Source organism: Phalacrocorax carbo, chromosome 4 (genome assembly GCF_963921805.1).
Source record: "Phalacrocorax carbo chromosome 4, bPhaCar2.1, whole genome shotgun sequence".
NCBI lineage: Eukaryota > Metazoa > Chordata > Aves > Suliformes > Phalacrocoracidae > Phalacrocorax > Phalacrocorax carbo.
The window spans coordinates 21,074,388-21,095,804 of NC_087516.1; the positions used below are offsets into that span (position 1 = coordinate 21,074,388).

Below are 21,417 nucleotides of genomic sequence, written 5' to 3' on the forward strand. Positions count from 1 at the left end.
ATGAGGATACTCATGGTTTGCTCACACTATATTGGATAGAAAATTTGTAATCTCTTCTATACATGGGTTCCTGGGATTGTAAATATGAAGTAAAATGCCCCCAGACTGTATCTGAAGGGTGAGTCTATATCTGAGGCTGAGACAGAAGAAAACCCATTCAAATTGAGAATGACCAGACTCTTTCTTCTTGTTTGGTGGTTTTAACCAAACATAAAATTGTTTCAGCTTCAAAAGTTTTGTTCTTTGTTCAGTAAGTCAGAGTTTTCCAAATTTTTTCTGATATAAAAAGTGTGATTTAATTGTGGCTTCTTTTATCTTTATCAATGGGTTAAAACTTTTTTCGTATAGATCTTCATTGCCATCTAGTGGCCATAGCTATTCAAAGGACTTGGTTTAGAATAAAGCTGCAATGAAAAAGGATACGAAAAAAATTGGGGATTTTTTTTCTTTAGTTCTAACCAGCAAGATAAATGCAAAAGAGTACATGAGGAAGAAAGGTAAATGTGTGATGTGTGCTTTATGGTGTTGTACATTCTTGGAATACAAGGTGTTTGGTGTCGTCTTTGCAAAGCATTGCTTCCTTAATAAAGATTGATAGTAGCTTTTAGTCTGTGTATAATTTCTTTATTGAAAATAGCTTATAATTGTTGCCAAGATAATTAGTGGGATACATCCCTTAACACTGAAAGGGTCTTGTATTGTCATTTGAGTTATATAGTCAGCTTCTGAACTCGCAATGTGATGTGCTTTTTCTGGCAATCTGAGTTTGTTTCCAAAAGATCAATTCTTCAATAAATGCATTGGTTACTTGAGGTTTCTTCCCCCCAAAATTGCATTTCCTAACCCTGGAAGTTAGTTCATAACCCGTATTTAAAAAGTATTGTTCATAGGGGAAACATGACGTGGTCTTCTATCTAGGATGGCAAAGTAGTCACGGCCTCCTAAACAGTAGTGGGGCATGATCATTGCCCTTGCTTGCCCCCCTTGCCAGTCTAATAAAAATGTGACTCTTTCTTATTCTCTTACTTCCTTCTCACCCACACAGATATATATATGTGTGTGTATCTGTATATTTTTTCAAAATGTGACCACAATTGTCCACAGTAGAAATTGCCTCACTGTAATGCTGAAGCTGTTATTTCTTGCTTTGTTTTGGTTTTCTGTTTTCCTAAACAATGCCAAAAGTTGCCGCAATGAGTAGATGAACCTCAGAAAAGATTTTTAACAACAGTTATGGTATTTACACCTAGATGTAGGGTGATATAGGACATACACATGAGATTGGTCATGCAGAAAGTAAATATACACCTTGTACTTCAATATTAATTTTATTATTTTGACTGTTGTCATTGCACTGTCTTCCTCACAAACATAAGTCCTCTTAAGATCATTTTTTCCTTTAGGGTAGAGAAGCATTTGAAGGAAATTGGGTTATGTCATCTGTGCTGATCTAATGTTTGAAATAAGCACTATTGAAAAGTAGGAAGTACGTTCCTGGTTTTGAGATGAAAATTTTATAGTAGGAGGGGGAAGACTTAACTGGCGTGCAACAGAAACTCATGGTGTTCTTAAATATACCCCTACTGCATCATTCAGCATCTTCATGAAGGGAGCTGGAACAGAGGTCAGGTAGCAGAAGGTAAGAAGCAAAAGGCATAATAGCAAGCAAAAAGGGGGTGCACAGTGTGTAGTGTTTGATAACATTTATTACTGCTTACTCTTCCTATTCCTGGTGACTTTCAAATTTCGTAACTTCTATTCTTACAACAAAGTTACATTAACCCGTTCAAATGTAAGAACTATAAATTTCAGCTTTGAGTCATGGCTGGGCTAGTGGAAAAAGTGTCTTGTGCTGCTACTATGAAAGTGTTAAATTTTATTTTTGAGGTAGTTTATTGTGCAGTTTCTAAAGTTGACAGTTCCATCAGGAAACATCTGCTTTGCAAACTGGCAAGTTTCTACCTTGGTTCTCTGTGTTCTGCATTTTCAGTTGGAAGGAGAAAATTCCAGAGCCTTCATATGACCCATAATTACCCCAAAGAATAAAATACAAATAGTTAAAACTGATGCAATAAGCACATGCAAAAATGTTAGTTGTTAAACTTTGAATAGTTTGCTTTTACAAGTGGCTTTCTGTTAATTCATAATTCTATATCAAAATTTCTATGCCTCACAATAGTGTTATTGTTATGATAAGCCTTTGCTGAAATGGGTTATCATAATGAAGTATAGCATTTGTTTCTATTTGTTTAGAATTACTACATTTAAAAAGCAATTTGTAGGAGCAGTTTCACAAATTAATGGGGTTCTCAAACATGAAAATCTTTTGATGCCACGTAGTGAGCTGCTTTCAACAAATTCTCTTTTGCAGGCAGTCTTTTTTCAAACCAGAGCACAATGCTTTTGAAAGAAGACACTCAGATATTTAAGCTGAATGCATATTGGCATATCATCATTTTTGTTGTGTTTTAAAAAGAGTGAAAATAAGTGAAAAATTCACTGTGGATTTATGTGGGCAAGATGGGCTGATTCTCCCCCCTCCCCACCCCCCCGCCCTGGGTGTAATTTTTGCTTATCATAACCTCTGAGACATTTTGAATTGCAGTAAACCTTAAGTTTCGGTTGTTTGTTTCTCTGTCAAAGAATATACATGAATTGTGTGCATTAACTGAAATGATTACAAATCTTTGCCTTTATTTGTATGGATTCTTAATATTTACATTTAATTATGATGTGATTATTAACTCAGGACTTTGGTTTCATCTGTTAAGCATTCCGTTCCTTAGAAAAACATTTTATGTTTCAAATGTAATTTTGCTGAATAGATGAGATAAAAGTGTATTAGGCTTGATTTTCACACTAAAGCTGACTTCCACTAATGAAGGTTTATATGGTGTTTAATAGAAATAATCCATTAATTCAGTTGTCCTAAGCCAAGTTTAAAAAAAAAAACAAAACACACACAGGGAAAAAAAAAACACCAAAAAAACCCCTAAAACCCTACCTGCGTACCTACCTGTATAAGGTAGGAGTCATCTCTGGATTTCAGAAGTGCCAAGTTGAGCACTACTCTCTAATTTGAAATAACAGAAAAATTCTTGATTATTCTATTTATTCTGTCCCTTCGTGCCTCTTCAGCTACCTCACAACTGGACGTACTCATTCTGCTTTCTTAATTTTGATCTTAACTACATGATAATTAAAATACTGCAGCTGTTAGCTAAACTAAAACCAAAAGTGATCAGGAGTTGCAGTTCAGCAATTTGCAGGAACTTAAAGACCAATACATTGTATTATAATGCTGCATTTAATTTTGAATGTGTTGCTGTAAGTAGCATCTAGACGTATTTCAGTCAGTGCTTCATCAGTTACTGATGAAGATGTAAAATAATCTATTCCATTTAAAAATGGAAAAGAGATTTATGCTTGGATGAATAGACTCCCTCCTTGCTTATGATGAAACACTAAAGATTTAGGAATTGTAGTCAGCAGCTGTCCATTAAATTAGTTTGTGGAATTGTTCTGTGTGTATTAATCACTGCATCATGTTAAGCACCTACAAAAGCAAAACACTTATTGCTTTCAAGGCCTTGTTACTTTCTTTGAAATCTCATCTTTGTAAGCCTAGAAAGCATTTTAGTTTTATAGATATGCAGACTGTTACCTATCATATATTGAACTGGAAGGAGAGTGACAGTGCATCTAATGCTGATTTTCCTTGCTTTTTCTCTTTTTTTGATTTGCGTTTTAGAAAATCGTCAAGACAAATGAAGGGCGTGCATGTATAAACTCGAATGCAAAGTGTGAATGGGCTTAGAAAGCTTTGGGTATATGGCAGTTTCTGTCTCAAGAATTTTCTTGAAAGCTGTGTGTAATCTCATAGTGCATTTTTCATTTTCAGGTTCTTTTGTCCTCCTCCATGTGTGTATCTTATGGGCAGTGGATGGAAGAAAAAAAAAGAGCAAATGGAACGGGACGGTTGCACTGAGCAAGAGTCACAACCTTGCGCCTTCATTGGAATAGGAAATAGCGACCAAGAAATGCAGCAGCTGAACTTGGAAGGAAAGGTAGAATTGAAATAAACTACTCAGATTACTGCAAAAAATTATAGCTACGTGGTGCATAATTCAAGATATACCCTTGCTTATTTTTGATAATTGTAGCAGATATTGCATAAGTGGTATCAAAAATCAGTAAATATGTAGGACAATTGAATAGGTGGATTTGGTTCGTGGGATCATCACAGGGTACTAACCTTTGGTTAGTAGGTTGTTGATTTAGAGTCAGTAAACTGTTAGGTTACTTGGTAGGCATCAATGGTTAACTGAAGTGAAGTTTCTGGCCCAAACCCCATGTCCCTCACCTTGGCTTGCATGAATGGATAATCTCATCAAGGAAGTATTTGAACAACATCTGCTGCTAGAAGTGGTATTTTAGTCCTTTTGCATAAAAATATAAATAAAATAGCATCTTAATAAATTTAGTAGATTTTTTTTTACAGTGGCATAAATTGCTACAAGATTTTTAAAAGATATTCGTGATGACTTAAACAGTTGGAGTAGAACTGGCAGCACGTGAGTGCTCATGTTACTTGGTTGTTTTATTAAGCAGTATTTTATAGCTACCTAGTATTTCCAGCACAGTCTGCTTAGAAATGCTTCATATGTTGCTGAGTAGGAAAAGAATAATAAAAGTTCTTTTTGGGGTGTTTTTTTTTAAGCTCCTGTTATCACCTAGCATAAACCTTAGCTGAAAGTAACTTTCTAGTGTTTCAAAACCTAATCATCTCCCCATCCTTTCAAGAAAAGTTTAGCTCAACACATTTTCTGCACAGGCAGCCTCTTGTGCATGCCCAGTGTAGTGCCTATATAGCTTTACTGAAATGTAATTTTTAGTAGTTTTCTTAACCACCCAGAGATGGCTTTGACACAGCTGTAGTCTCTAATCATGTTTTCTAGTCCTGTTAAGGGTCTTTAGAAAGACCCTGAAGTACTGAAGTTGGGTGCTAAACTTCACAAAGCTAAATGGTAGTCATAAATTATATCGATATGGAGAGATGGAAAAAGCAGTTTCTGATCTGTTTTAGAAACTATTGTATCAGTTTTCCTATTTTGTTCATAATTAAATATTCATAGTTTCTTGAACTGGGTTGACTTAAAAGAAGAAACAACAGTATGTTTTCACCAACAGAATTATTGCACTGCCAAAACATTATACATATCAGATTCAGACAAGAGAAAGCACTTCATGTTATCGGTAAAAATGTTTTATGGCAATAGTGATGACATCGGTGTGTTCCTCAGTAAACGGATCAAAGTCATCTCCAAACCTTCTAAAAAGAAACAGTCACTGAAAAATGCAGACTGTAAGTATTTTACAGTTCTTTTCTTTACGTAGCAATTAATTTTTGCCTCCTACTAATTTGTCCTTATGTATTCTGAGGTCTGACTTCAAAGTAAATACAATTAAATTCTCAATTTGTTTTTTCTAGTTTATTTCGGAACTGTACGCATCAGTGGATTTTAAAGTATTTCAATATAGATAGGTTACTCTGAGTTTTATGCAGTCACAGTTAATTATTTAGTAAATATAAAAGGTCCACCAAAAAACCTTTATTCTGAGGACTGATCCTTATAGACAAATGTACAAGAATGCTCTGCCTTAGCTTTCTAAGTTGTTGGATCCCTTAAGCTGCCATGAGCTGATGCTTAGATGTTTTGATCAGTATCAGAAATACCTTTCACGTTGTGATAAATGAGTATCATCATGTTATCCAAACTGCACTTCACATCACAGCCACCTTACTGTCTCATGCCATTTTCATGTTGTTTTTATTTTTAATATCTCTTGCATGGTTCCTTTTAAGTAATTAAGAAATCTGTATGGTGATATTTCACCTAGATTTATTTGCTTACCGTGTTTTTCAACTGAAGATATCTCTGGTGCTACTGTATGATTGGGAGCATTTTTGCTTTTCCTCCAAAGTTTTTGCCTGCATACCACTGGAGCACCTCAAGAGATACCTTGTTTTGTTTGTTTTTGTTCTCTCTCTCTTCACTAGTGCTTTAAAAGGCTCTTCCATCTGTGTTGGGCTGGAACCCATTCACCTATGGAATGTGGATCTCGGGGCCGCTAGCTTGCCACATGACTAAAGGCAATCTGTTGCTGTGCAGTTCACCCCCGTGGGCTCAGAGTATGCACTGCTGACTTTGTATTCAGACAGATAGTTTTGATGGACAGTGAATATGAACTAAGCATTCTTCTATAATAAAAATGAAACAAGTAGAAGACATACCCATTTTGACGGCAAAATGCTAGTTGCTGATTTTTTGGGGGGGGGAGCAGACTTAGTATTTCTTTCTTGAATGATAAGTAAGTTCAGATCTGAGAAAATTTCAAGTTGCGTGGTTACAATTTTACATAGTTATGTCTGTCTTCCTTTCAATTGATTGTGATTTGTAAGAATGATTTTTCTTTATACTTCAAATGATCACTGAAAGTTGTCTAAGTACTTCACAAGGGCAAGCTAAAGCTTCTGCTCGAATAATCAGTTGTTGAACTATGAATAGAAAGAGTTCTCAGCTAGCAAGCACTGGCCTGTTTGGCTAACTGGCAAAATTCTGTGAGCTAGCATGCCTTTGGTGAACAGCCACTATGTATGTTTTGTGTCTAGTTTTGGTCTGTCACAAATATAAATATTTTCTCAACTGACTAATAGTTGAGAATGATTTCTTGATTTTCAGAATTCATCAGCTTATTTTACTGTATTTGTGACTTTTTAACTTTTCTATGTAATGATGAAGTAATTTTATAATCTCAAGTCTGTATGTGTTCCTTGCAGTATGTATTGCGTCAGGGACAAAAGTGGCACTATTTAATAGACTTCGATCCCAAACAGTTAGCACCAGATATTTGCACGTAGAAGGTGGTAATTTCCATGCCAGTTCACAACAGTGGGGAGCATTTTACATTCACCTCTGTAAGTAAAAATGAAGCAATGTATTTTTTCACCTCCCTCCCTCCCTCCATCCCCACAAAGAGACTCCTGCATTTTTTCCTCCATATTAATTGCCCATGTGCAGATTCGTTTTGTTACTGAACGTACATTTGATGTAATAGTGTGATGTTAAATGTTCCTCCTATCAAGGAAAACGGTGATTAAAACAAATAATGTGAAAATTCCTGTTTCATGCAGTGGATGATGACGAATCAGAAGGAGAAGAATTCACAGTGAGAGACGGCTACATTCATTATGGGCAGACTGTCAAACTTGTATGCTCAGTTACTGGCATGGCACTCCCAAGACTGGTACAGTTTGATTTCTCCAATACTGTAATTAATTTGTAGATGGCTACTTAGTGTAATTACATAATTGAGTTTGCATCATTTACAATATTTGGCTTTGTATGTTTCCTTTTGGTAATACATGTTTTATATGGAAAATTACATTCATTTTAATAAGAGTATTTATTAGGTCTATATTTTATATAGATATATTAATACAGATTAATTCTGTAAGCAAAGAACAGCTTGGAAAATAAGCATAGGGAATTTTTCATAATTCAAACCCACCAAAGTGGGATAATCTGCAAGCTGTCCTTAAGGAAGCGTTTATTTTTTAAAACAGTTATGTAGGTCCCAGCGTAGCAAAATAACTGAAATATTGATATTGAATAGATGAGTAAAGTCTCTGCAGCCAGTAGTGTTCTGTTTGTTGAGTTCGGCTTTAAAAATTCTCTACTGATTTGAATCTAAAAGTACTTATGTGTACTTCTAACGATACATAATTATACCAATATCAGCTTGCAGAAGCATTTTGGACATTTATTAATACTGTCTGGTTTAAATGTAGACTATAGGAAATGCCTTTGGAATAACTTTTTTTAGAAACAGGCAATTTCAGCCCTTGTCTTTGTCACAGGTAGAAATTTTATTATAACCAATGAAGGTTTGTGAACCAACAATAATTATTTTATTGATGGATACACGGTAATGTTTTTTAGAAATAAATTTAAGTATAATTGTAGATTTTTTTTTTTTGGTCCTGTTTTATGCACTTAGTGCCAGCCTAAGTGGAACTTTGTGTCTGATAATAAACAATGCTTCATCTTCTGTGAAATTGTGGTTTGCCAGCCCGTTATGAATTTCATACAAGGCTTCACTAAATCTACTTTTAACTAGAAACAATTTTTAGAATGCGCCAGTGTAAAACCAACCTTCCTGCAGGAAGGTTTCTCTTCCCCTTCCCAGACTTATTTTACTAGCACTGAAATGAGAAATTCTCTCCCAATATGAAATTTATCTAAAGAAGAAGATAGCCTGGTCAGAGTAAATGGTATAAAATGATCATTTAAACAGATTTTTTTTTAAAATCACATTATTTGACAGAAAAATCCAGACCTGGTTACTACTGAACTGGTTCAGTCCACATGAAATTCAGTAAGAGGATCTTCCTTTATTTGTGGCCTTCATGTTAATACTTTCTTACCATCAAAAGGAGATGCCATCTTTTATGATTCTAGAAACATTATTTGTAGGTAGAAATAGATTAAAAAAAATAAGGCTAAAGGTTCCTGTTTTGTTCAGAATATTTGTCATGCTGCCTTACAAGATTGATTGAGGGTGATGCGATTAAAAGGTAACTTGCAGACATTTTATAGGTTAATGCAAAGAACTTTGAAGAAACAAGCCAATCTTGAAACTTTTACTGCTGCTAATGCCATTTATTATCATAAGAAATCCCAGAGGACATGGTTGGCTTTCTGATTGTCGCCTTAGAAATCTTCAAGTGCTTTGGCTGCTGCTTCTTCTGATGTTGCATAAAATGAAGTGTTAAATTTTTTCTGGAAGTTGAGTTAAAATTCCAAGCTACAGATTTCCACTGTAAGAGAATAACTTTTTAAATTAAAAAAAAAAAAATTATCACAGCTGCAAATTAAGTCAGCAGGTATTTTTTCACTGAACTACCAGATGTAAGGAACAGTTGTTCTTTGCAATTGTCTTAAAGTAATATTTAGTGACCAACTATTGTTAAGGTACACTGTTTGTTGTGTTTGCAAAACAGTACTTAAGGATGTCTCAATACCTTTAAAGGAAATTCTTATTTTCGACTGTTCTCATTCAGCAACCAGTCTGCCACAGAATGTTGTTGATACTGTCAATGGTGGAAGAAGTCTATTAATACTTGACTCTACTGCTCTTTTGTGCCAGAAAATGGAACAACAGTAGATTTTGCTGAAGCTTTAAGGTTCCACACACACACTCTTATAGCGAAAAAAGATAAAATATATATGCGTGCAGTACACTGAAATTGTAGTACTGTGTGTCACTACAGTGTTGTGTTCTTGTTTCAGAAGCATTGAGAATTGACTGTAATGTTGGTATTAAAACAGGAGGCATGGAAATAAAAAAAAAGCCTACCTTTTACTAACAGTAGATATGTAATCTCCAACGTAATGAAGTACAGAAATTGTCCTAAATATATATGTACAATTTTCATTCACAGATAATTCGAAAAGTAGATAAACAAACGGCGTTATTGGATGCAGATGATCCAGTATCGCAGCTCCATAAATGTGCATTTTACCTTAAAGACACTGAGAGAATGTATTTGTGCCTTTCCCAGGAGAGAATAATCCAATTTCAAGTGAGTTGTTTAAAACTATTTCAATACATGAGAAGCATGGTTGCAAAGTTTTCCCAAATATTCCCAAAATATGTATGAATGCCAGTTTTGCAGTTGGTTTCGAATGCGAGTCTATTTTTTTTACTAAAAGACAGAGGAACAACAAACTTTCTGTTCCTTTCCAAATCTGTTTTTCTTTCCTCATAACCTTCTTCCATGTCTGTCTAGACAATGAATTCTATTTTCTCCTGCGGAAGAAATGGAAACACACTAGGAACTTGTGCCTGCTATCATGATACTGTGGCTTAACATGCTGACATATGCCAGTGCGTCCATTTCTAGATCACAGCAAGTAGGAAATGGTACAGTTCATGATAGTCCTGTTTCACGGTGGACTTAGCCGAGTTGCAGTGTCTTGCTCTTGGCTAAGAGCATAAACAGACAGCTATGGCAGTTGACCCACAGTCATTTGTAAAGCTCTCTCAGTCTTCAAATACTTGTTTCTCCAGCAGGTGGAGAAAAGTATCCCTAGTAAGTTACTGTTACAGGAATGAACCCCTAGGGAGAGCTGTAAAAAAAAAAACACAGTGTGCAATTGTTCTGACAACTTATACAATATGCTAGCAAATTGTGGTTTTAGTCCTGTGTGTGTGTTAGCATGCTTTTAGCAGACTTTCAGCATGGTAATTCCCATTAGAGTAACAAGACAATGACCAAGTTCAGTCCTGCCTGAGTATCGCAGTTTTCTTTAAACATCCAGGGCAGCTCAAATAGCAAAGGGTGTTGAGAGATAATGCTGTGCTCCAGGAGGCTAGCCACACTTGGGACTTCCTTAGGAGAAGAGCTGTAGCTTCCTGGGTAAGACAGGTAGAGGTAGGAAAGAGAGAAGCTAACTTTAAGAGTTCCCTTAATTTAAGGGAAGGGACAAGAAGGATTGGTAAAGGCTCAGTTGACTTCTATCCTGAATTGGGACAATGGAAAGAGAATATGAGAAGCTTTGTTCATACTTCAGGAAACATGGGTAGGGCTTAGATAAAAGCACAGCCCACTTCTGAATGCTTTTAGTGGAATTAGGTACCTGCTGCTTCTGTCTGTTGAATAAAATCTGTTAATGAGCACACTGGGTTGTTATATCATCCTTTGGGAAGTGAAATCACTATGAAAGATAAACTCTCTACCAGTGGCAGGAGAGAAACCCTATTTTATCTGTTTTTCCTTTGGACCAGAAGACCAAGACCAGAGGAACAGGCATGTGTAGCATCTTTCACCTGCCTGCTGTTAAACATTTACTGTTGAATACAGTACCTGTAGCAGGAGTCTAGACAGACTGTGGTTACTGTGAAAAAAGAAAAAAAAATTACAACCCCCCCCAAACTTTACTTTAGGGTGACAAGTCTCTCTTGGGTGAATGGAAATAACCCAATACAGAGACCTTAGAGGCTTAAAGCAGAAAGGCTATAAAAAGTCAGCAGGTCAGCATGAACCTACAAAAATCTTGAAATTCAGCTGCTGAAGTACCAGCCAGATCTCTCTTTAAAGATGTCCCTGTAAGAATATAAATAATGCCTTACTCAGTCGGAGCATAGTCCCTACCTATGGCTAACAGGGGCAATAGGACATGGTGCTTACAGGGGGCAGACAGACCTGGTGGCTCTGTGCAGTCCTGTGCAGTTGTACTCTGCCAGCATCCACACTTCTTGTATTAAGGGTGGTTAAAGGCTGCGTCCCTGACTCTGTCTTTTAGTGTCATTTTGTAGATGTCTAGTTGATCAGTTTGATTCCTTTTGAATCTGCTGATGCTCTCTTTCTGCAGTATTCTGTGGTAGGAAGTTCAAGAGGTTTCCTGTCCTCTGTGTAGTATACTTTTGCTGTACTTGTTTTGAATGATCTAGTAGTTTCTGTGAGTGATTCCTAGTTCCCGTTTTGCAGGATTTAGTGAGCAACAGTTCTGCATTCACCTTACCCATCAACATCATCTCCAGATTTCTTCTCTCCAAGCTGGAGACTCACACTCATTTCAGTTTCTTCTCTTAGCTCCTTGGTGATTTTTAGTTGCCCCCTTCTGTATCTTCTCTTTTTTCACCACGGCTTTCTTAGACAGGGAGACCAGAACTGCACACAGTATTCCAGAATTAGGTGAACAAAGGATTTACACTGGCAAAATAATACCCGATACCTTGTTCTCAATATTTTTTTCTGATGTTGTCCAACATTGTGTTGCCACTTGTGGCTGCTGGTGCACATTGAGTTGGTGATTTCAGAAAACTGTCAGTGGTGACTCCAGGATCCTGAGTTGTATCTACCAGTTCCAAGTTCAGTATTTTATGGGCATTGTTTACAGAATCTTTCTTTAGAAACCTCACTTTTATCTATATTGAAGCTCATTACCACTTTTTTGCCCTCTGTTCATTTTGATGTCCTTCTGGATATAAAACCCTTGCAACTGTAAAAGCATTTAACTACCTAAAAAACTTAGGATCATGCAGAAGTTTGAAGATTTGACTTTACCAGCAGATTGGTGAGGATGTTGAATAAAACTGATCACAACACCAGTCTCAGGGACGGGACTGCATATTGGCTTTTGTGCATTTTGAAAAGAGAATGTTAAGTTCTACCTTTTGCTTTCTTTTAATTGGCTTTCTATTGAAAAACCCACAACTTTTCCTAATAACTTATAATTTCATTTCTTTAATATCCTTTGATATGGAGCTTTTTTGAGGTTTGGAGGGGAGGGGTTAGTTGTATTTAGTAGTTTGGGTTTTTTAAAAGGAATCCAAGCAATATAATGTATTTGGATTTATCTGTGTCCTTGTTGTGTTTACCAGTTCTTGGGAAACTCTGTTAGTAAAAAAAAAAGTCCTTTATCTGCTAATGTTATGCAATTATTTGTTTCCCATCCTGTCTCCTTGTGAAGCCAGTAAGTACCTGAGGTACTCAGCATGGTGTTAAGGCATTTCAATCTACCAGTGCCACCTGTTGAGAAAGTTTAGTTATGAAAGGAAAGGAGGGGGAAGTGCCTGGAGGTAAACTGCTGTATTTGGAAGGGACAAGGAGGAATGCTTCTCTAGAAGAGCAATCTTTGCTTCTGTGACAGAAGCAATAATGTGTTCCTGAAATAATTCTTGACCTACAGGACTTCCAGAATAAATTCTGTGGCATTTGCCTTCCACTTTGCGGCAGGGGTTTAGCAGATCTGAATAAGCCAGTCAGGGGTCTTGCACAGGGTTATTTGCTTTTGATATCCATGGTTTTATTTGTCACGAGTTTGAAGTACCTTACTCCATGTCAACAGGAATTGTAGTTAACCTGTAAGAAAAATATCATCCATCAAAATAGTATACGATAGTTCCTCTTTTGAAATTGGGCTAGTAATATAGAAGCCCTGTATGTTTCTAATAAAAATATCAGTTGGGTCTTGAGCTTGGAAAGATCTGTAGTTACTATCCTTTTTGCGCATTTCCCTTGCAAGCTGTTTTCAGTGCTTTTTTTACATGATCGTATCAGAAGGAAGAGTCCACTTGAGAATGCAGCTTTCATCTTACCTTTCTTTCATCTTACCTTCCTTTCATCTGCGCTGGTAAACTTGTGCTAATTGAAGTTTATCTAACAGTTTTGAATAGTGAAGGTTATGGTTACATACCTAGATGTCCCTAAAGGTTAATGAAAAAAAACAGAATTTAGGTATTAAAATTAGATATTTTTTTCCTGTGCCTGTGTTAACCTATACACCATTTCCTTATTGGTTGCTAGATGATGAAATTGTTCAGAGAGGCTTTTGTTGCCGGAAGAAATAGTTGTCAGTGTATCTTCTATGTATGTATACTAACTTAGTAATATTTACAAGGAGACAGTGAAAGTTTCTGACTAACATGCAAGGTTGTCACTTGAGCTTCTCTCCCATGTCTTTGCACAAACACTGAAATATAAACTTGTGTTTTCTATCATTTTGTGGGTAGTAAGGAACTTCTAAAAAAAAAAAAATCTTGGTTTCTTGCTGAAGCATGTGACTTTCCCTCTAACAAAATGACCTAGAGAAAACGAAACATGTTTTTGAAATAATATACACTGTTACTGGCTGAGTGAGGTGTTTTTTGCTCTGTGTCTTTGCAAATGAGTCTGCAGGTGACACTTAAACCTTTCCTTTTTTTTAAGGCCACTCCATGCCCAAAAGAACCAAATAAAGAAATGATTAATGATGGAGCTTCGTGGACAATCATTAGCACAGATAAAGCAGAATACACGTTTTATGAGGGGATGGGACCGGTCCATGCTCCAGTGACTCCTGTGCCTGTTGTAGAAAGTCTTCAAGTAAGTTTGTTGTTTTTTAATAAACTCATGTGAGGTTATTTTTGTCACACTGATTTAATGTATTTAATACTGATTTACTATACTGATTTATCAGTACCGATACATACTGATTTAATGTAATTAAGGTATATGGTACCTTCGTGGAATACTGAGGAAAACATTCTTACTGGCTTTATAAATAGGAAAATTACTTTCATGTTGTAATAATTTCTTACCTACATTTCAGAACACGTGAGCCTATCCATCATAGGAAAAATATTAATATTATTCTATACATTAAAATACTATGGTGGTGATATCCTTCGGACTTGTACTTCTGTTTGATTATTTAGATGTTGCTTTTGGCTCTTAAAACAGCCAATTATAGATCAAAGAGAGCCAGACTGAAACCTTATTAAGAAAATGAGCAATCTGCTGTGGAAAAACTTGAAGCTCTCCTAGTGTGTTTTCTGAAAGATTCTTTGTTTTCAAAGCCTTTTTGACTTGTATTCTAAGAGAGCACTATCAAAACTTAGAAGTTCTTTCAGGACATCAAATTAATTGGCACTATCTTTTAAATGTGTTACTTCTTTACGGTTCAGTTGTGTAGGTGTGTGTGTTTGGTTTTTTTCCAGCTGATAGAAACAGCACTGTTTACAGTTCTTGTAAGCATGTGAAGAGCTCTTCTCTGTTTCTTTTTTCTGAGAGGCGGAGTGTTTGTTTTTATTAATACATGGGTTTTTTGTGGATTTTCTTTTTTGTATTTACGCTGCTTCCAGTTGAATGGTGGTGGGGATGTAGCAATGTTGGAACTTACAGGACAGAACTTCACTCCAAATTTACGTGTCTGGTTTGGGGATGTGGAAGCTGAAACCATGTACAGGTACAGTATTTCATACTGCTTTTATGATGATTACATTTTATTGGATGCTTTGAAGAGTGTATACTTGTGTATACACCCAAGTATATACTTTCTGCCCTGCAGAAAAGGATGTGGTGGTGCTGTTTGACAGCAGGCTCAATATGAGTTAGCAGTGTGCCCTGGCAGCCAGGGGTGGCAAACAGCATCCAGCTGGTCAAAAGAGGTCATTATCCCACTGTATTTAGCATTGGCATGGTCTTGAGTACTGTGTGCAGTTCTGGGCCCCATAGTTTAAGCAGGATATGTGAAGGTCCTTGAATGTGTCCAGAGGAGGGCAACAAAGCTGGTGAAAGAGCTGGAAGGCATGTCCTATGAGGAGCAGCTAAGGACTTTGGATTTGTCTAGTTTGGATAAAAGGAGGTTGAGGGGTGACCTCATAGCTCTTTACACCTTCCTGAGGAGGGGAAGTAGAGAGGGAGGTGCTGATCTCTTCTTTCTGGTATGCAGTGATAGGATGCATGGGAATGGCGCAAAGCTGCTCTAGCGGAGATTCAGACTGGACACTAGGAAACATTTATCTACTGAGAGGGTCATCACACACTGAAACAGGCTTCCTAGAGAACTGGTCAATGCCCCGTGCCTGTCAGTGTTTGAGGTATTTGGACAATGCCCTTAATAATATGCTCTAACTTTTGGTCAGCCTGAAGTAGTCAGGCAGTTGGACTAGATGATCATTGTAGCTCCCTTCCAATTGAACTGTCCCCCCCTTCCCCCTCTCTGTCCCCTCCCCATCGCCTGTTTTATTATGCTCAGTTAACTTTTCTTTTTTTCAGGTGTGCAGAGAGCATGCTATGTGTTGTTCCAGACATTTCTGCATTTCGAGAGGGTTGGAGATGGGTCCGTCAGCCAGTCCAGGTTCCAGTAACTTTGGTCCGTAACGATGGCATCATTTACTCCACCAGCCTTACCTTTACATACACACCGGAACCAGGGCCACGACCACACTGCAGTGCTGCTGGAGCAATCCTCAGAGCCAACTCGAGCCTCATGGCTTCCAGTGAAACAAATACAAACAGCGAGGGAAGTTACACAAATGTCAGCACAAATCCAACCAATGTCACATCATCTACGGCAACTGTAGTTTCCTAACTACTGTTGTTTGTCTGGACTTTAACTGACTCTTAAGTGCTACATTCAAGAGAACTGAACAATTTTTGTGGTTTCTTGGGAAAACACCTTTCCATTTTAGGTGGTGTTATTTGAACCTTGTTACCTGCAAGTGCTGATCCTATATACAGAAGCCACAATAAAAAAAAAAAACATCCGAAACATAAGAACTTTATTGAAAATCTATTTTTCAGCTGTTTTTTTTAATGGGCAAGAAACAAAAAAAATGTGGCTGGGATACATGTTGAGCAAACTAGAAAACATGAACACAGCATAGTTTTTATGGACCAAGGAACTTGTATAAGCTTTAGTATAAAAGGTACATTTTCACCATACCTTTTTTGTATCACAACATATAGTACACTTTTGTTACCAAATAGTTTATATTTTTTTTTCCTCTGAGCTTTTGCTCTGAAGTATATTCAGGTTCCAAGCCTGACCATGCTTGTATAATCTAATTACCATACTCTTCCAGTTTTAAAAAAATATATATATTTTTGGTCTGTGGCTGGAACTGTTCCTTTTTTTAAACTGAAGTCTTGTGACTTTTTATGAACTGAAATTGTTTTTATTTCAGCAAGTAGAACCTTGTAAAGGCCAGCGTATTTTTTTTAAGATTATATGAAGTCTGTGCAAAAGCTTTAAAAAATGCCTCTGCCTTGCCTGCAATACATGCAATGTATGTTAACTTTAGTGCTCTGTTTTCAGTCATTGTTAATAGTTATTTCTGTTTCCTTTTTTAAATATGTATTTATAGTGATAATTCATGAGGTTCTAACATTACGTGAGTTTTCTTTTAAAGTGACATCTCAAGCAGTCGTATTAATGATTGTTCATGTCACAGGCATACGTTGGTGTTTTTGAAGGGTTGTTACTGGGTTACTCCCCCCTCTTTCTTGCTCAGTCATATTGCATCTGAAAATGTTTCAGGATCTGTTCAGGTTTTTCTAATCTTGTACATAATTTGTATTAAGTGTAAGTTAAATGTTTTATTTTGAAAGTGGAATGTTCCCAATAACTTCATTTGGCAGCATGTCTTCTGTCTTGTTGGCATGTAACTAAAATACCCTGAGAAGTGTGTGCTACAAATGGGATTGGTAGGTGGTGCCCTTCATCACCTGAGAATCACAAGAAGCATGTTTTTTTTCATACTGTTCAGTAAATTAGGCCAGACTTTGGTGTAACACTTGTATTGAGAACGTGCTTTCATTGTGAAGTGATCATACCATAATAACTAGAAGTAAATTTTATTACTTAGAAATGGGCAAATAGAAAATCGTAAAAGCACTATGAAGATGTCAACTCCTCCCATCCTTGTTTCCTGTGGGTTCCTCTTTCCCTGCCAACAGCTTGTGCAACATTCAAGTCTTCTCTCCATCATAAATTCAAGGCTCATTTGCACTTTGACTTTGTTGGTTGTTGCATTGTTTTTCATTTTGACTTTTCCATGTTTTGTCCCTCCTTGTAGACCTGCCTGCTTCATTTGTATTTGAAAGTATACCCCAGTAGTTCATTTGTAGTCACAGAACTAGGCATAGACTCGTAGGACAAGTTCTGATAGTGTGATCTTCCTCTTTAAAAGCCAAAATACAAACTTTATGGTGTGTTCAGCCTTTTCTGTACCCTGAAGCAAGAGCCACAACTGCTGTGTAAATGTGAACCTGTGGCTTCGTACAGTGCATTGCTTACAAGCTTGTCTGTTGACTGTTTTCATAGGGTTTTTATTTCTGACCACTTATTCCAGTTTCAACACCCACCACCATTTTAAATCATTGTCTCGGCACCGTATTTGTGTACTCTGACGCTCCATTCTACTTGTTTGCTTTAGTGCTCCGTTCTATGTGTGACAACAGTGTGGTTAAAGGAAGAAATCGGTTATAAAGCATACTTAGCTAATAGTAAAATCAGTGCCACTGTCCTTCTAAAATGTGCTTGTATTCTACCACAGGCCTTCATATTTGCTCTGCTGTATTATGAACGTATTCCCGTGACATAGTCGCAATGCTGGTTCTTAGCACTAGTGAATACTGCCTCACCTCATCTCCGTTTCAGTGACCAAGGGCAGAATTCATTGTGGCCTTATCTCTGTTTTAAACTGTTTACTGGCATTTACTTGCAATCTGTTTACCTTTGTATGTGCTATAAAATTTTGTTTTAATTGTGTTGTGGCAGGAATCATTTCACAGTGATTTTGTTAGAAGCACGTAAGTATCTTACAGTATGGCTTAATTCAAGAGTCACAGATTTTGATCAATAATTAGACTGAGAATTAAAATAAGTGAGATGTATATCAGATTTAGAGGGTATTCAAGAACAAACCATGATATACACATGGTAGTCAGACCATAACAAGCCTTTTAACCTTCACAGACTATTTAAAACAGCTTTTCAGAACTTGACACCTGCTTTTATAGTCATTATTTTAAAATTTTTACATATAAATGCAATACTTTTTATATTCAGTTTCTTACTTGCAATAATTTTGCCCAATAGATATAATACTCCTTGACTTGTAAAGAACCTAATGACTTAGCCTGATTTCTGCTGTTCTACACACTACAGCCAAGTGGGTGAAAAAAAGAGACTATTAAGTTCTGCTTACAAGACCATTTTAAACTCCATTTTTTTTCCCTTGAGCTTGTTGCCAGTAATTATTCTGTAGTACAGAAATGGTCTTCCATGTCCTTACTGTTGTTAAGATGTCCAGTTGTTTAGATTATCATCTTCTGGAACTTTTTCCTGTGGGGTGATATTGTTACATTTATTGGCCTTGTGAGCTGTTAATCAATTTTCATGGTATTGCCAATATCTCAAGATTTTGATAAAACTACTCTTAGAATGTTTCAGTATGAAACTCTCCTAATTGTTCAAGTCTAGCTGTTAAGTCTGCTGTTAATTCTATATACATAGAAATTGAGTCTGTGTTTGGAATGTTGTTATAGTTCCAACTCTAGGAAGAAAAAGCAAGTGCTCAAGTTTAGCTATGCCTTTTCTTGTTCTCTTTTGTTTGGAACTGTATTTCAGAATTCAACACTAGCATAGTCTTTAATAATCTGCTGCTGCTGTTTTTCCTAATTATTTGCCCTGAGGGCATCCCACAACTGTGTTTATAATGGTATTCTGTATTTCTTGTCATTGCACAGACTTATAAGATCAGAATGGTAACCTGAAAAGACATGAACTCAAGATGTAAATCAGTGAATTCCCCATATACAAAATATTAATGCCAAGTGAAACAAATAACCTACAAGTGGGTAGTTTACTTCCAATAGGTAAAATGACTCCATAGAGGTGTCCATCTTGAAAGTAAGATGCTCTTCAATTATTAACCATCTTATTTACTTTCTTTCAAAAGCAGCTGTGTTTATGAGTACTGAACAAATGTGTATACGTTCCTGTGCCAGACTTTTGACTTTGTTTTCAAGCACTGTACTGTGGGATTGAGTGGCAGCTTTGTTAGAAAAAGAAGTATATTAGGGTTTCTACTTAACCCTTTTAGGACTGAACAATTTCTCCCCTTTAGGAGCTGTAAAATAAATGAGCAGTTCTAACTTTGTAAACCTTCTGTCTGTGTCCAGCACTGCATTTGCCCCATCTGGAGGTGCTATGCTAATGTCATTTTTTTAAATCCTGTAGCATGTGTATACATTCAGTCTTAAAAGGGTTATTTTTACAAACTGTGCACCTGTAAAGTTTCTTAGCAATAAGGTAGAAAAATGAGCAAGTTTTTACCATAATTTTGTAGAATTAATTGCTCAGTTCCATATTTCACCAAGAAAAAGCCTGCAATATGGGCAGTTTTGAGGATTAAATAAAAGTGAAATGTAAACCACGTGAAAGTGTTTTTGTCGAGTGTAGTCTGTGTCCATATGTGCATATACTATCGAGTTTCTTTTTTTCTACAAGGCTAAAGATAAAATGCCATGTTACTGTTGATGTGACAAACATAATTGAAACATCTGTATGGTGATATCATAAAAGCAGTTATGATTTGATCAGGTGTTGAAACTTGCCACGTTTTTGTGGATTTTTTTCAATGTTAACCAAGGAATAGGATTTTCTTTTTTTGCGAATGAACAGTGAGGTCATCTGTGGAACCAGAACAACAGAAAAGACGACCAACCCCAGGAGTGGAAAATTCTTCAGTAGTTGTGAGGCTATGCACACTGGACTCCACTTAAACGGGATCTGGAATGTCCCCCCAAAAATCTAAATCGGTTTCATTACTGCTTGTATTATTGCTGGAGTTAGATAAGAAACTGTTTTTTCCAATAATGTAAAAAAAGGTTCACTTTTTTATATTATTTATTAAATAAGAAAAAAATGAACTGTGTTTAATTGTTTAGCAACTTTATTACAACTAGTGTACCTGCCTTATTTTCCTCCTTTTCTTAGTTGCAGGCTGTCTGATATTTCTTTCAGTTGGTTAATAATTAGAACTAGAAATTTAGCAAGCTAGCTTATTTCTTGCTTTGACAGGATACTCTAGCAGGGCCATAAGGAACAACTAGAAATTATGTGCTCTTTTAGTTTGCAAGTGACACAGTCACTTGAAAAAGGTTTCTGGGATGGGATTTTGACACAGCAGAGAGAATTTGGAATGGCAGAAACCTACCAGTACTAGTTTTGTATTAAACTAATACAAGAACTACTAGTTTATTCATACAACGGTGAAGGGGCCAGAAGTGGTTGTTAAGAAGGTGTGGCAAGAGAGAGAGTTCGTTGAAAAAAATAGATCATTTGACTCTAAGGAAGCATTACAGTTTTTATTGAAACATCTGCCAAGGTTGAATGCCACTGTTAAGACACATGAAGTAACCAGAAACTCCACACTGGTAGAGCTTCTGCTGTTTGAAACAGGGACAGCACCCACAGATTACATTTCAAAATTATTTTAGAGACTCTTGCAGTCTGTTTCTGGAATGATAAATAGATTCTTCTGGAACAGAAATTAGATCTGAGATGTTGGCAAAGAGAGGACGGTCACTTGCTAAACTATAGTGTTGGTACAGTTGGAAGAAACCACGTGGGATGGTGCTGGTCTTAAATGACAAACTACAGATATAAAAAAATCTCTTCCTCTAAACCCTGGCAATTAGCTACACAGATAGTCTCGGTAATAAATCCTGTTAAAATCCAGAGTCGAAGATTAAAAGGAGAATGTTGTGAAATTATTTGGCTAAAGGGAAGGATTCATTTGGAGGGTTGCATGCGATACAAGCCATCTCAGAACATTCAGAATTCCAGAACTGGGACAGGTAGTTTACCTTTCACAGTGCCCTAGTTAGGCTGGAGTTGCCTGTTTCTGAGAAGGGCAGAACCTGTACGTGCTCAAATAGTGCGTCTGTAGAGGGTGTTTATTTCTGATACCCAGTACCATATGCTTAGTATGAGGCCAAAAGCATGAAGTGCTACACTCTATATAATTTACTTTAAAATACTTTTGTATTGACTATCAACACTAATTTTGTATGCT

The 21,417-nt window shown here is 36.6% G+C and overlaps 1 protein-coding gene across 3 annotated transcripts in view; it reads left to right on the forward strand.

Annotated features, from left to right (window-relative positions):
• RBPJ (recombination signal binding protein for immunoglobulin kappa J region) overlaps window positions 1-20,269 on the forward strand; it is a 60,550-nt gene extending 40,281 nt beyond the window's left edge. For 2 of the 3 annotated variants that reach the window (XM_064449252.1, XM_064449253.1), the window contains exons 4-11: window positions 3,902-4,067; window positions 5,191-5,365; window positions 6,842-6,979; window positions 7,196-7,308; window positions 9,506-9,646; window positions 13,778-13,933; window positions 14,692-14,795; window positions 15,608-20,269. In XM_064449252.1, the coding sequence (XP_064305322.1) occupies window positions 3,902-4,067; window positions 5,191-5,365; window positions 6,842-6,979; window positions 7,196-7,308; window positions 9,506-9,646; window positions 13,778-13,933; window positions 14,692-14,795; window positions 15,608-15,923 (1,309 nt within the window). In that variant the 3' untranslated portion in view covers window positions 15,924-20,269. The remainder of the gene's footprint in view (window positions 1-3,901; window positions 4,068-5,190; window positions 5,366-6,841; window positions 6,980-7,195; window positions 7,309-9,505; window positions 9,647-13,777; window positions 13,934-14,691; window positions 14,796-15,607) is intronic. The other variant, XM_064449254.1, reaches the window with a different exon arrangement.
• Window positions 20,270-21,417: the final 1,148 nt, after the last annotated feature.